The sequence below is a fragment of the Agelaius tricolor genome, unplaced genomic scaffold, assembly GCF_023055355.1.
Source record: "Agelaius tricolor isolate 1412-34295 unplaced genomic scaffold, bAgeTri1.0.p SCAF_34, whole genome shotgun sequence".
NCBI lineage: Eukaryota > Metazoa > Chordata > Aves > Passeriformes > Icteridae > Agelaius > Agelaius tricolor.
Genome location: NW_027269294.1, coordinates 6,220,149 through 6,233,607, shown reverse-complemented (window position 1 = coordinate 6,233,607; position 13,459 = coordinate 6,220,149). Strand labels below are relative to the sequence as shown.

Here is a 13,459-nt window from a genome sequence, read left to right as displayed (position 1 = left end):
TATTTCCTCATACCCTGTCTAACTTCTTACAGATTTCCTTAAGGCTCAAGAGTTATTTCTCTCAACTTCTGCTGCATCTTGTCTCTGGACATTTAGTCATGACACTCAGGCTACAGTCTCTACATTAATGACACACAGATGTCATTCTTGCTGCAGTCTACCTTTTAGTCGCTCAATTAAAATAAAAACAAACTTAGTCTGTCTTGTCTTAAAAGACACAGCCATATGATCCTCCAGGGAAGAGCTCAAAACAAACTGAACTGAACAGAGCTTTTACTCTCTCTCCATCTGGAGTCATCCATGCTGCCTCCCACATCACTGTAACAGAAATGGACAAAGAGACTGCATTTCAACATAGCCTAAAAATATATATATATATTTTTTTTTTTTTTTGTGGAGAAGAAATGAATCTTCATCCTGAGCAGTGCACAGGACCTGAATTAATATGACTGGCTCAAGTCCCCTTTTGTAAGTACTGACTGGGAAACCTTCCACAGCTTGGATTCCATTTCTCCTGAGGAAAATCAGTTCAATGCACAACAGAAAACAGAAAAGAAAATGACACCAAGAATGAGCAAAGCATTAATATTCCACTCATATATCATGCTCACATTCTTAATATTTAGAACATTTCTCAAGAAGAATTTAATCAAATGGCAAGAAGGTGACAGGAACAGCAAACTGTGAAGGACATGGATCATCATTTTCTGCTTAGAAAAGGTGACAAAGTGAAGCATGACAGAGCTTTCCATAGCCATGGCAGGGTAAGGCATGAACAATTAACTTCTTCTCAGAACACAGGAACATGGGGTCTGACATGCACTTGGTTAGATGGCAATTTGAAAGCCAGTGATAATTAACACAATACAAAGCAGTCACATAAATCACTGCTCCAGAAAGCTGTGGAGGTCAAAGGAATTCTAAGAAACAAAGGAGAACATAGAAACCTTGAACTGATTTTACAAGTCCTTGCTGGAAGCTGGAAAGTAATGGTTGGAAGGTCACTCTGTATTTAATCTGCTTCTTAATACCATGATACATTTCTCAGTGTAGAAACAGAAAATGTAGCTGTTGTGCCACTGGTCTGCCCCAGAAAGGCATGGTTTCATCTGCAAGAAAGCTGCATGGCTTGGAAGATGGATTTCATTACACACAGAGCTGGGGGCATTGCCTGCCTTTTAAAGGCTGCCTGCTGCTTCCTGTTTCCAGTATCTGTTTGCCATGTGCTTATGGTCTGCACAACTGGAACCCAAAATTTCAGGCTGAAATTTCTGATTCTAGATGTCTGCCTCAGGCTGGATATTTTTAGAAAGCTTTGAGTAAAATGGTTCTGCAACTTCTGAGTATCAGAGTAAAGAAGAGTATATTCCTTCAGCACACCTTCTGTACTCTCTGTCTTCTGGTGCTAGGAAACAACAACTATTTTGATTACAGAAATGTAAAAGAAAGGAGCATTTGGACTTCTACTACTCAGTAAATGCACTAAACTAGTCCTTACAAGCCTAGGTGTAGTTGCCCAAACTGAGGTAAGAAAAACAAAATTCTGGAAATATAATAATGAGGTATGTCACATAGTGCAACTGAATCTAGGTAGTGAAGTTTCTGAAATTAATTCCAGTATTTTTTAACATGAAACCAGAACAACAGGGACTTCACTTACAGAAATAACATATGCCAGTAAAAAGGTTTTAAACTGGGTAATTTTTTATATTCTACAAGGTAAAATGAATGAGAACACAGTAACAATTTTGCTTGTATTAGAACATGTCAGCTACAACAACCCTCTGCTCCTTCAGCAGCATGATTGCAGTGTACTGCATTGCAAAAAGCCCAGAAGTCTGTATTTAGATCTCCACTGGTCTATTCTAGCCACCACTTGTCTGGCTTGACTCAAGCTGCACAGTGGAAAAGGAATAATTGCACTTTAATGAAAGGATTTGGAAAGCCACCATGACCAACTGTTCCACATTTCAAGTAATCTCTGCCTGCTTGACAGATTTACTGACAGAGCAAACACTGACACTGCATCACCAGAACTGCTCTGTCAAGGGCTACGCTGCCTTTGGAACGAGCAATACCCACACCCTCATCTAGAGAGGGTGCAATTACACCCACTGCATCATCCCTGCCTTTTCCACCATTCTCTATTTAATAACAGCTACAGCAACTCTCCAGTTGGTCACAGGTTTTTCTCCCATGGAGCTCTGCCAGTACCTGACCATGACTCCAGCAGCTCAGGGAAACTTCAGGCTGTCAGATATCTTGGAAAGCTTCCTGAACTGACATCCCCACTACTCAATCTCACTGCAGCTGCAGATATACTTCCACAGGAACTTGCATATAGAGCTTTGTGCTCAAGAAAACATAAAATTTCCACTTTGAAAAATCCCTGGACTGTAAAATATGTCTATTATTATCATTACCTCGTATATTCTACCTAAAGGGAAAATTACCAAGAGACACTTTAATTTTTAACCTGCTCCTGCTCATAACTCATACACATAAAAGTTTCAACTTTTATCTTGTCTTCCTGTCCATCAGGAAGTGGTTTTAAGCAGAGTAACTCAAAATATTCCATTTTATGCTAGTAACATCCTAGTAAGTAACATTCCCCTGGCTTAGCTCTGAAATAGCTATCTAATTCTTGATGTCTTATTTAATTCTTCATTAGAGCTCCAAAATTATTCAGCTAGAAGAAAAGATATATGCAGTAGGTTTAGGGGAAAGAAACATCATTCATCAGGTCAGATTTGTTGGAACTGGTTTTTTTGTATCAATTTTTGTTAATGACTTCTATCAGTTTCATCACTGTTGAGTTCTGAAAGCTCTTGAAAGTATTCAATCTAACATCTCTTAGAACCCCAAGAATTAATTTTTGTATTTAAATATTAAACCAGTATCAATTTCACCATTTAAATGTTCTTAAATGTTTTTAATAGCACTCCTTTTGTTAATTCAGGCTTGTTTTTACTCTTGTGGTTTGTGAGTCTTGTTTATATTGATGAAGATATAATTATTCTATTTAAGTATTTTCAGAGCAATTATTACCATTTTAAATACAGTAATTGGCAAAAAAATCCACTACTGTTTTGCTGACATGTTTATTTTTCAGCTAGACATCAGCCCCTACCTATTTTCACAGGATTTTCCTGATTCTGATTTTTATCAGAATTAAAGTCTGAAATTTTGACTCTGACTGAAGTCAAGCAATGCAGTCAAAAGATAACGGACAAAATTTTAAGAAAAAGACCACCTGAACTTTGTTTCCTCAGGGAAAAAAAAAGGCTAGAAGCAGTACTAATTTTTAGAGAGGATTTTTGGAATAAATGTTCAACTGTACTGTATACTGTACCTGCATAGGACCCGGAATGCAAGACAAAACTCTCTCTATGTTTTCAGAATTCACATCGACATCATTTACAGCAACAAGAACATCTCCTGGGGGTGGAACAGACAAGAAATGAGAAATTCAGTTGCTACTGCTTCACAACACAGAGCAAAACAGTGTCTTATTTAAAAAATTAACATGCCATTCAAGCTGTCATAAAAGTCCATTTGTTATATTTAAAGTAGATGTTTGCTACATGCAACATTTACCACTTTTAGTCCTTTACCTCAGTGCTCCTAAGGCCTTATGGCCCCACTCACATCATGTGACAAAAATCATAGAAATATAGAGTACTTTGGGTTGGAACCTTGAAGAACATCTAGTTCCAACCCCTTGCCACCGGCAGGGACACCTTCCACTACACCAGGTTGCTCCAAATGCCATCCAACCTGGCCTAGAACACTTCCAAGGATGGGGCACCCACAGCTTCTCTGGGCAACCCTTTCCAGTGTCCCACCAGCCTCACAGTCAAGAATTTCTTTTCTCATGCCCAATCTAAATCTACTGTCAGTTCAAAGACATTCCCCCTTGTCCTGTCAGTACGTGTCCTTGTACAAAGTGTCTCCCCTTCCTTCCTGTACTCCCTCTCAGGTACTTCAAGGCCACAATTAGGTAACTGTGAAGCTTCTCCAGGTTGAACCATCCCAATTCCCTCAGCCCTTCCTTAGGGGAAGTGTTCCATCCCTCTGATCACCTTGGTGGCCCTCCTGTGTAACAACTCTCCAAGCCTCTCCCCTCCATCCAGGCTTGCATCACTCTTGTTACCTGACCAGAAAAGAGCAAATTTCCCAATTTAGTCCTTTCTCTTCCTCTCCTGGCCCCTGCTGTGGGTTCTCCTCTCCATGTTTTTATCTGTCAGTTTTTCCTGCCTAAAGGCATCTTGTGTTTTCTACATCTTGCACCCTTACCATCACTGGAAATGGGGGGGAAAACCCCTTAGGGTCCCGAAGACAAAGTCATTAACTGCAAGAGAAAAAGGTTTGAAAAATTAAAGGCACCACCTACAAAAGCAAACAGAACTAAATTATAACTTACAAACTTAAAATCCACATTCTAGTTTAAAGTACAAAAATCAAACTGGGATTTCTGAAGTGAAGGAAAATAGTCACAAGAAATATCCCAGTGGTAATTAATTGATAACCTAGGTCTCATCCCCCTCAAAAAGATGAATGTTAAAGCATGGAGTGTGCAAGAGGGATATGAGACCTGTGGAAAAGAAAACCAACTTGTGAAACTAGAAAAGTAAAATGACATCAAGAGCTAAAACTACATAGACCTGTCAAAAAGAATAGAAATTGGAAAGTAAAAATAAAAGGGTTTTTGGCCATTCATTTTTGGCCTTCCCTTGGAATGTAGGTGAGTGATCCCATCCAGAACACTCCTGACAGTCCTATTCACCTGTGCTGAAGAAAAAAGAAATCAAATGAGATCAGATAGACAGAAGTAATACTGCAGCAACCATGGGAAATTAAGAATCTCTTGGTTAAAGAAAAGGTGAGCAGAGCCTAGGTGAGAAAGCAGCTAGAGTGGAAATCAGAAGGTTCTGCAGACCCTAACCAGAGAATTTCTACAAATCTTTCCAATAAAGGTACTTAGAGCAAACTACCTAAGATGAGGCAACATAAATTTATGACACGAACTGTAAGAAGCAACTGCCAGTGGCACCAGGATTTGATGGTTCAATAGTTCCTTCACAGGGGCAAATACTCAACTTTAGAGTAACAAAATAGGCCTTATTTTCTACTTGATTTTCTTTGGTGGCACTTTCAGTTGTCTCTTGTGAAAAACTTGTTTTCTCTTGTGAAAAACTCTATTAGTTTCTAGCTCGTATCTTCTGTAGATAGGGAAATAAAGAAATTAGCTTCTTACTTAACACTGAAAGTGACCCAGCTCTTAAATGTGAACTAAAGAGCTCCTCTGAACAAGCAGATTGAAAACCAAGTTTCATTTTGCTTGAGATGCACAAAGACTCCCCTACAGTACCTCCACATCCTCTCCAAGATTATTAACATGGTGTTCATCACTCAGGCAGTGGAAAGGGATTAGAAAAAGGATATGGATTTGCAGCAAAAGTGCATGCTTAGCATAGTTATATTTTAAGCCTTGACTTGGCAAGAAAGATGTCATCAAGTGCAGAAATAAAGCACTGTAAGGTTCAGTGTGCATTTCAATTCTCCAGGGAGAAGACTTGCTCAGCTCCAACTGACACAGTGCTAATGACATGCACACTATGGAAAAGCACAGCCTGAGTCTCTGAGGTCACTCCACTCTCTGAGAAGCTATTCAAGGCCACAGAATGCTCAAGTTCAGAAGAAGACTGGCAGTTACCATTATTTCTATGTTCTGCCTTGGTTTTAAATACTTGCAAATTGCAACTGGGATTTTTCCCAGGTACAAGGTCAAAATCTGATTGCTCAAAATCAGCAGTGATCAAAATCAAGGCCAACAAGAGACAGAGCATTCTTCTTAACCATCAGTAAGGAAACACTGATTACCTCCAAAATTCAAGCAATATTCCTCTTTAATACACCAGGTAATCAGTTGCTTGCTCTTCTTTTACATTAAAGGGAAATGCATTCCTACTCCTGAATGCAAAACCAAGAAAAGGCTGTATTTTATTCTGCATATAAAAATGTTTCAAGTTTTTCTTTTTCAACAAATAGCTCTTTCCCTAACCTCTGTGCTTCTTGATGCACACCAGAGTTAAGTTTTAGTCTGTCAAATCTTCAACACAACAGTAATTCAAAGACAGAAAAGCTGAAAGTTAAACAGCATTTAAAAGGAACTCAGTAAGTCCATGCCAGAGCCCCAGGACATGAAAATGAGTAATGAAAAGCAGAGCACTCAGGCTACTCTAATATAACAAGAATTATAAACAGGATTACTATGTTCTTTGCTAAGAACACTGTATTACAGATCATTACACACAACTACAAGAGAAAGCATAAATTGCTCTTGTACTCATCTTAAACTCATCTGCTTAAACAAAAGTTGTTTGTGTTCTGTTTGTTTGACTGGATCTTTAGGAATTCTGTTGTTGAGCCATTCAAAGGAACTGCACACACTTTGTAAAACCATCCACACCTCAGCACTTGAGGGAATGTTTTGGAACCACCAGGGTGGAATAGACAAAGACACTTGGAAAGGAGAAGAGCCATCAGTATTTACATGTTACATACTCCAAGGGTTTTATTTATTCAATGCCTAATGTACACATGTAAAACTTTCATTGCAGCAGTAAATATTTATTCCATCCAATTGGTAAAAATGTAATCATGGACCATACATGGAACAGCTTTGCAGAGCACACAGCCCAAGCAGCTCTGTAAGGCTGCCTTCCTTCCGCCAGAAAATGCTGTATCAAAGAAAAGCAACTTGATATACGACAGAAAATCTTGACTGATTAGTGTGGATTTTCCAGAGTTGGGGGTGGAGGCAGTGAGGGTGGGTGGTTGCATTTTTTGCTACTTTTCTTTTTGCCACACGCAACAGCAGTCAAAGAATAGAGACTATGAAGTATCAGAATAAATAAAATCACTAGGCAAAGTATGAGCTGTGTAAAATTATGAACCCAGAGTAGTCTTAAAGCAGGACATGAGCACAGGATCTACTCAGTGTGATAATTTACTGCATTGAAAGAGTTAATACAAGTTGTACTTTGTAAGAGCTTGACATCTACATTTTATTTGATAATTGTTTCTTGCCCTTCAGCAGTGTGAAAAACTTACAGAAAGACAGACTGATTCAGGTCTTCAGACATTAATTATGTCAAAAAATTAATGCAATTGTATTGTTTAATCTAATTTCACTTACCTAATGCTTAAATAATTCATGTTAAGTGAAATCAAAGTGTATATATAATATATACAAAATAAACAGCTTTTGCAATTGTTTAACTCAATGGCCTGCAGATTTAAGTGAAACCATCCCAATCTAAAACTTCACTGAACTAAAAATATAGGGAGAAAGATCAGAACAAAGCATCACTCAATTCTACTGCAACAGAGGAAAGGAATTTTCTTCAGGCAGCTCCAGGATATCCTTGCTTAAGTCAACAAATGTATCTTTAGAAAAACAACAAGTCCTTCTGGAAGAAACCAGTCTAGATTACATGTTAGGAAGAGATTGTTCCCTGGGAGGGTGCTGAGGCCCTGGCACAGGTTGCCCAGCAGAGCTGTGGCTGCCCCATGCCTGGCAGGGTCCAAGGCCAGGCTGGATGGGTGTGCTGTGGGGAAAGGACTGGATGACCTTCAGGGACCCTTCCAACCCAAACTGTTCTATGATTCCATGAGACTTTTTAAGGAAAGAAGTAAGCTTTACTTAAATGTCATAATAATGAATGATCAAGCTTTTCAGGGCTGTCACTTCCTGTGGAAAGATTCTCAGTTCACAAAGAAACTGTAAGACATCCATGCATGTTCTCTATGCAATGTTAAGCAGGGCTGAACTTTACTTGAGTGATGAAACAGAATTCTCTCTATTTTATTTGCTCTCATCAGAAGAGACTTCTCCCATCCAGTCAGCAGCAACTAAGACCAGTGTGTGTTGATCTCAACCACCCAGTCTGCACACAGCTGCTGGAATTACTCCTGCCTCTTCAAGGACAGAGTTTAGCAAAGTCTTTGGCACTGCTGACATCCCTAGAATGTTTATTTCAGAGCTGCCTATCTCTTTGCCACTTGAGGCACAAGATTATGACTTCTGTTAACCATTTCTTGCCTAGAGATAAACCTGCAAGCACCATTTCTAAAAGTAGATCCCTACTGGATTAAGCCCAGGGACACCAACTGGCAAGTGAGCACCACTTCCATACCATGATGGGAATGGCACATTTTTTTTCTGATATCATGAAAACCAAATTGTCCCCATGGGAGAGGATGGAGCACACTTTTGTCATGGAATCCTGATATTTAGTTTTCTCCATTCTTGGTAATGAGTTGGTGGGAGCATTCAGTAAAGTTCCCATGTGCCTTTCCAAAAAAGGCAAACTATGGAATGCATTCCTACTGAAGAAAGGCAGATCAATTACTTGTTTTATATGTTAGCAGGCTGCTTTCATCCAAACCAGTGCTGCTGTGCCTCAAGAGGAGAGTAAAAGAATAAAAGCCACATCCCAAATGCCACAGTGAGAACACAGCAAAGCTTCCACAACTCTGCTTCTCTCCTGTGAGCCCAACATCTCTACTCTGGAGAGTGTTTTCAAGAAATACACCATGTATGGTAATGCCACATAAAAATCACAAACTGTCCCAGTATTTTGGCCCTTTTAAGGGCTTTTTTTCCTGACAGGACTCTAAGCATATAGACCTTTCAAGTGAAATTTGCAATAGCAGCTGTAGCTTTTGCATACATGTTCAAAACTGGATTATTATAGCACATCTTTACTATCAAACACAATTACTTCTTGTCAGTGGGGAGTTTGCACAATTTTTTGACAATTGTACATGCTGATAAAGTATCATACTCAGAAGATTCATGCTGAGCTATTTGGCTATGAGAGCAGTAAGATACTTTCAAAGAGGATAACAACAGTATGCTTTGTTAGTGAAAAGAGCTTTGCTGTATTTTCAGTGTCATTGAAATGAATTAATTTTACTATGGTAAAGATGATGCTCATCAGCATTTAAAAGAACTTTTCCCCAGTATGAATCCAATAAGTTTCAATTTGAAGGAGGGTGGGAACCAAATTATAATGGTATTACCTATCACAACCCTTTTTTGTCAGGATCTAAATGTGAGTATTTTGAGTTTTTCCTCTTGGAAAATATGCTCAAAGTTTTCCACAGCAGACCAAACTCTGCATAATGTTGCAAATTAACTGAAGCAAGGAAAATGTTTTGCCAAAACTACAAAAGACACTTAAAAAGCACGAGATAGAAGCAACTGTATTTCTTCTTAACCAAAATGAAAGTGGCAGCAAGTTTAAAAATCAATGAGGGCTTTTCTGTTTTGAAAATTTAAGATGGATGCTGGCCTGCTAAATGTAAAAAAAAAAAAAATAAAAAAAATAAAGGAACTGATAAACAACACATGGATAGAGTGCCATCTTCTTAGAGTTACAAAGCAGCAGGGTTTTTTCAGCTTGCAAAACTGTTGTGTTTACTTTCATATGGTCAGTGCCTGCATTCCACTTGGTTAATAAAGCACAGCAACAAGACTTACGACTTCCATATGCAACCTTAAAACCAAAAATTCAAGTGTATTGAGCAAATAATAAACAGATGTTTGAAGTGTTCAAAGCTATAAAAGACACACATTTCAAAACAAATAGGGGGAAGCCACCTGAGGAAAGTGATTATTAAGGATGGAAAAAGAAGTTACTTCTACTAAAAATGCTGAAGCATAAACCACTTTGTGAGTCAAAATGAGTGCTGCAAATTCTCACCAGAAAGACAACCAGATGGCATTTTAAAGCATGCATTTTTAAAGGAAAATATAATTTGGATTTGCCTCACAAAAGACCACTGCCCAGCTGGTCTGGACCACTGAAATATTATAAAGCTAAACGAGAACAGGTTAATGTTTGTACACATACAGGTCAATGGATACAAACAAAGTTATAAGCAGAGCAGGCAGCAGGCATCATGCTGGGCTGATCAGGTATTCCTCCCTTTTGATTACCTAAGAAGCTGCTCACTTTGTGCTAATTCTTCAGCTTTATACTGACCACAAAAACATCCTTTACTGGCTGTTTCCACAATTCCTCACACAACTCCTAAAACCTGCTTTGATCAAGAACAACTGAAAGGCAAAGTTCTGCTGTTATTGTTCTTGAACTTTCTGCCCAACTCCAGCTGCTGTGATGATCTGAGGAGCTAGCTATTGAACTCTAGTTGCTTCTAAATCAGGCTTTACGAGTACACCACAGCTATCCCATCCTGTGATGTGCAGTACAAAAGCAGTAAACCCAACAGATTTTTGACAAGAACAGCATTTTTTTTACTGTATATCCTTTATGCAGACAAGACTGAAATCTGAGCATCTAATTTATGCAAAGCATTCTTATTTCTAGACACCACATAAAAATTCCAGAGTACTCAGCTTCACTACAGATATATAATTTGAAAGTATTTTTATATGAAAATTATATATTTTCCACTGTTGGCACTGAACACAGCTCATTTTCCCAGTTAAGAGCTGAATAACCCCAGTATGCTTAAAACTATTTCATTTCTAAAGTGCAAAAAAAGGGTTGATGATAGCCTGGGACATAATAAAGTGCAAGACTCCTCTTAGATGAAATTAAATACTCTTCTATTTGAAACAAACAAAAACCCCCACAGTTTTTGTCCCCACTAGCTCTGGGAAGCATTAAGTGCAGCAGATGAAACACTGTCTCTGGTTAGGTCACCTTCATCTCCTGGATCTGGTACTTGCCTACACTGTTGAGACTTCACACCTGCCCTCACAAAAATGTTATATACAAATCTGTGTCCCCAAATCAACTTACAGGTTACAAGCACCCACTCTTAGACTAATTAGATTAAACACCCTTAAGCAGATCAAGTGGGAATTCGCTCTCTCCTCCCCCACATCCCCTACTTCTTGACTAATCAGCTCTTGCTGGTAAAATTTGGAAGTTATGCAATTTTCCCTCTGGAGTATTCTTTAGCATCTCTACCAAAAACTCATGCTGGAGCACTCAGCCAGTTGAAACACTGATGTGCCTTTTACCCACACAACACTGGAATTTCAAAAGAACTCATACTGACTTTGAGGGATTTGTGCTATTTATATGTTGTCTTATATATCAAGAGTTCTATTATCATTATAGTACAAGGGTGTTGTCTTATACATCAAGGGTTTTCTTACCATTATAGTGCAAGGAATCCATATCACCAGAGTTTCATACCTCCTCCATGTTTCTCACAGGCAGCTCCTCTAAGCACTGACTGCTCCTGGTCCTTGCAGCAGCCATCTGGCTCCAGATGCCACCAATCCACTCTTTTATACCACTGCTCTTATTGGCTACAGGTGTGGCTCCAGAGCCCACCAATCCACTCTTTTATACCCCTGCTCTTATTGGCTACAGGTGTGGCTCCAGAGCCCACCAATCCACTCTTTTATACCACTGTTCTTATTGGCTACAGGTGTGGCTCCAGCTCCCACCAAGCCACTCTTTTATACCACTGTTCTTATTGGCTACAGGTGTGGCCTGTTAACATCAGGCCTGCTCCTGATCTTTAGTAATTGGTTCAGCTGCAACTCTTTAGGGGAAAAGATTACATTCTATACCACCTTTATTTACCCATACTGTATCCCCCTACACTTACAGCATTAAGATTTTTAATGATCTTCTAACCAACCTCACATCTTTGCTCTCCCACTCTGGGAGCAACCATCTTCAAGGGTAATTAAATAATCTTTCACCCTTTACAGATGTGGCCTGGTTGTCTCACATTTACTGTCTCTGAGGTTGATGTCCCTTGCGTGCCAAGGTTTGAGTGGCCTCAGTGCTGGGAGTGGGAGTATTTCTGCTCCCTCATTACCCCTGACAGCAGTTTAGTGCCCTCCATCATTCCCATTTGGGTGCCTGTCAGACCTTCTGTGACCCAAGTTTAACTTACTGCACTAGCAAAATACTAGACAGCCAATTTCTCTTCTGGGTTAGTTTCCTGCCAGCTTATTTCATCAGCTCATGGAAGTGCCCGAGCTGCCAAACCACCACAAAGGCTGTACTGGCTCACTGCCTCCCCAAACTGCAGCCCTGCCATGCATTTGGAGCCTCCCAAAGTCACAACTGCTGAGGAAGCTGCTGTTGGACTTGCTAAACAGAAAAATAACCAAACAAGGCTGTGGAGAAAGTTTGTAATGTAAGAATGTATCTTACTCAGTATTTCTCCCCTCATTTTTATGATACAAAATCCATTTAAAGCCTATATAAGCAAAGCTTTTTATCTAAGGGGGATCCTGTGGAGGAGAAGAAGGAAATCTAAATACAGTGTCTGCCAGACTATAGGTTTGCTCCAGTCCCACTTATCTACTGAGCAAATCCTCAGCTAAAATCCTAAGTCAAAGGCGGGGTATTTGTTGCTCCAAGCTGCTCAGTCTCTGAACACTGAGGGATGCTCATGCCTTACTGCATTAACACCTTTTAGGTTATGCCACATGTTCTAAGAATCAGTAACACAGTAAAACTGATTGGGTACCAAACCATCAGATGCAATGACACTGACTTAAAACAAGCCCTCCAGAACTGATGTAATTGCTTACGTCTCAAGAATATTCAAGTCAGCTGCCTCTAACAGCAAAAACCCCATAAATCTTCATATTAAAGGAAGAGTGCAGAAGTTGGCTATTCCTTCAGTTACTCACCAATCAGGATTTGACCTGTTTTCATTGCAGAACTACCTGGCACCAAGCCATGTACCACAAGCTTCTCTTCACTGACTCCTCTGGTGCCTTTATCCTTCCTGCCTTGTTTTTCCACTCTTCTGCTGCTCCATGAAGACTGATGGACAATCCCTACTAAGGCTTCCAGCAGCCTCTGCTGCTCTTCTGCCCCAGCACTGTAGAGTTTTCTGGGATTTACATAAACAGACACATCTTTGTACTTTTGCTGAACGGTGACATCCACTTTCTGAGCAGAGCGGTGCTTCAATATGGAAGTAGGACCAGAGGGGTGCTCATTGCAGCTTCCACTGCCCTTCTTACCAGAACTCTTTGGTAAAAGACTCTTCTTTTTTAACATTTTGGTCCATTTCTTCAGTTCATACTTCCTTTCCTTTCGTGATCCCTCTTGAATGATTTCAGCTTCGTTTTCCCGAAATCTGACATGATTCACTGCTGGCACTTCTGGACAGCTGTTCTGAAGCAGAACTTCTTCTTCACTTTCACTTAATTCTAAATAAAATAATTCTCCATTTTTCTGCACACTGTCCAACCACTCAGGCTCAAGGTCACTGGAAAAGAAAGAAGAATGATCAATGAGTTCTGATAAGGAAGATCACTGTGCAAGTGAGATCTGATTATTTTAAGTAGGGAGGGGACAGAGAGAGTGCAAGGGTTGAATAAAAAGTAGGAAAAAAACTAGTTGTCTCCTGAACATTGATAGCTCAACTGCTTTAAGTC

The 13,459-nt window shown here is 39.6% G+C and overlaps 1 protein-coding gene across 4 annotated transcripts in view; it reads right to left on the bottom strand.

Moving 5' to 3' along the window:
* INTU (inturned planar cell polarity protein) overlaps positions 1–13,459 on the bottom strand; it is a 41,537-nt gene that overhangs the window by 19,521 nt on the left and 8,557 nt on the right. For all 4 annotated transcript variants that reach the window (XR_011683243.1, XM_071452362.1, XM_071452361.1 and 1 more), the window contains exons 2-3: positions 12,704–13,290; positions 3,353–3,438 (exon numbers count right to left, since the gene is read on the bottom strand). Coding sequence is in view for 3 of the 4 variants with exons in the window: in XM_071452362.1 (XP_071308463.1) it covers positions 3,353–3,438; positions 12,704–13,290 (673 nt within the window). In the remaining variant the exon portion in view is untranslated. The remainder of the gene's footprint in view (positions 1–3,352; positions 3,439–12,703; positions 13,291–13,459) is intronic.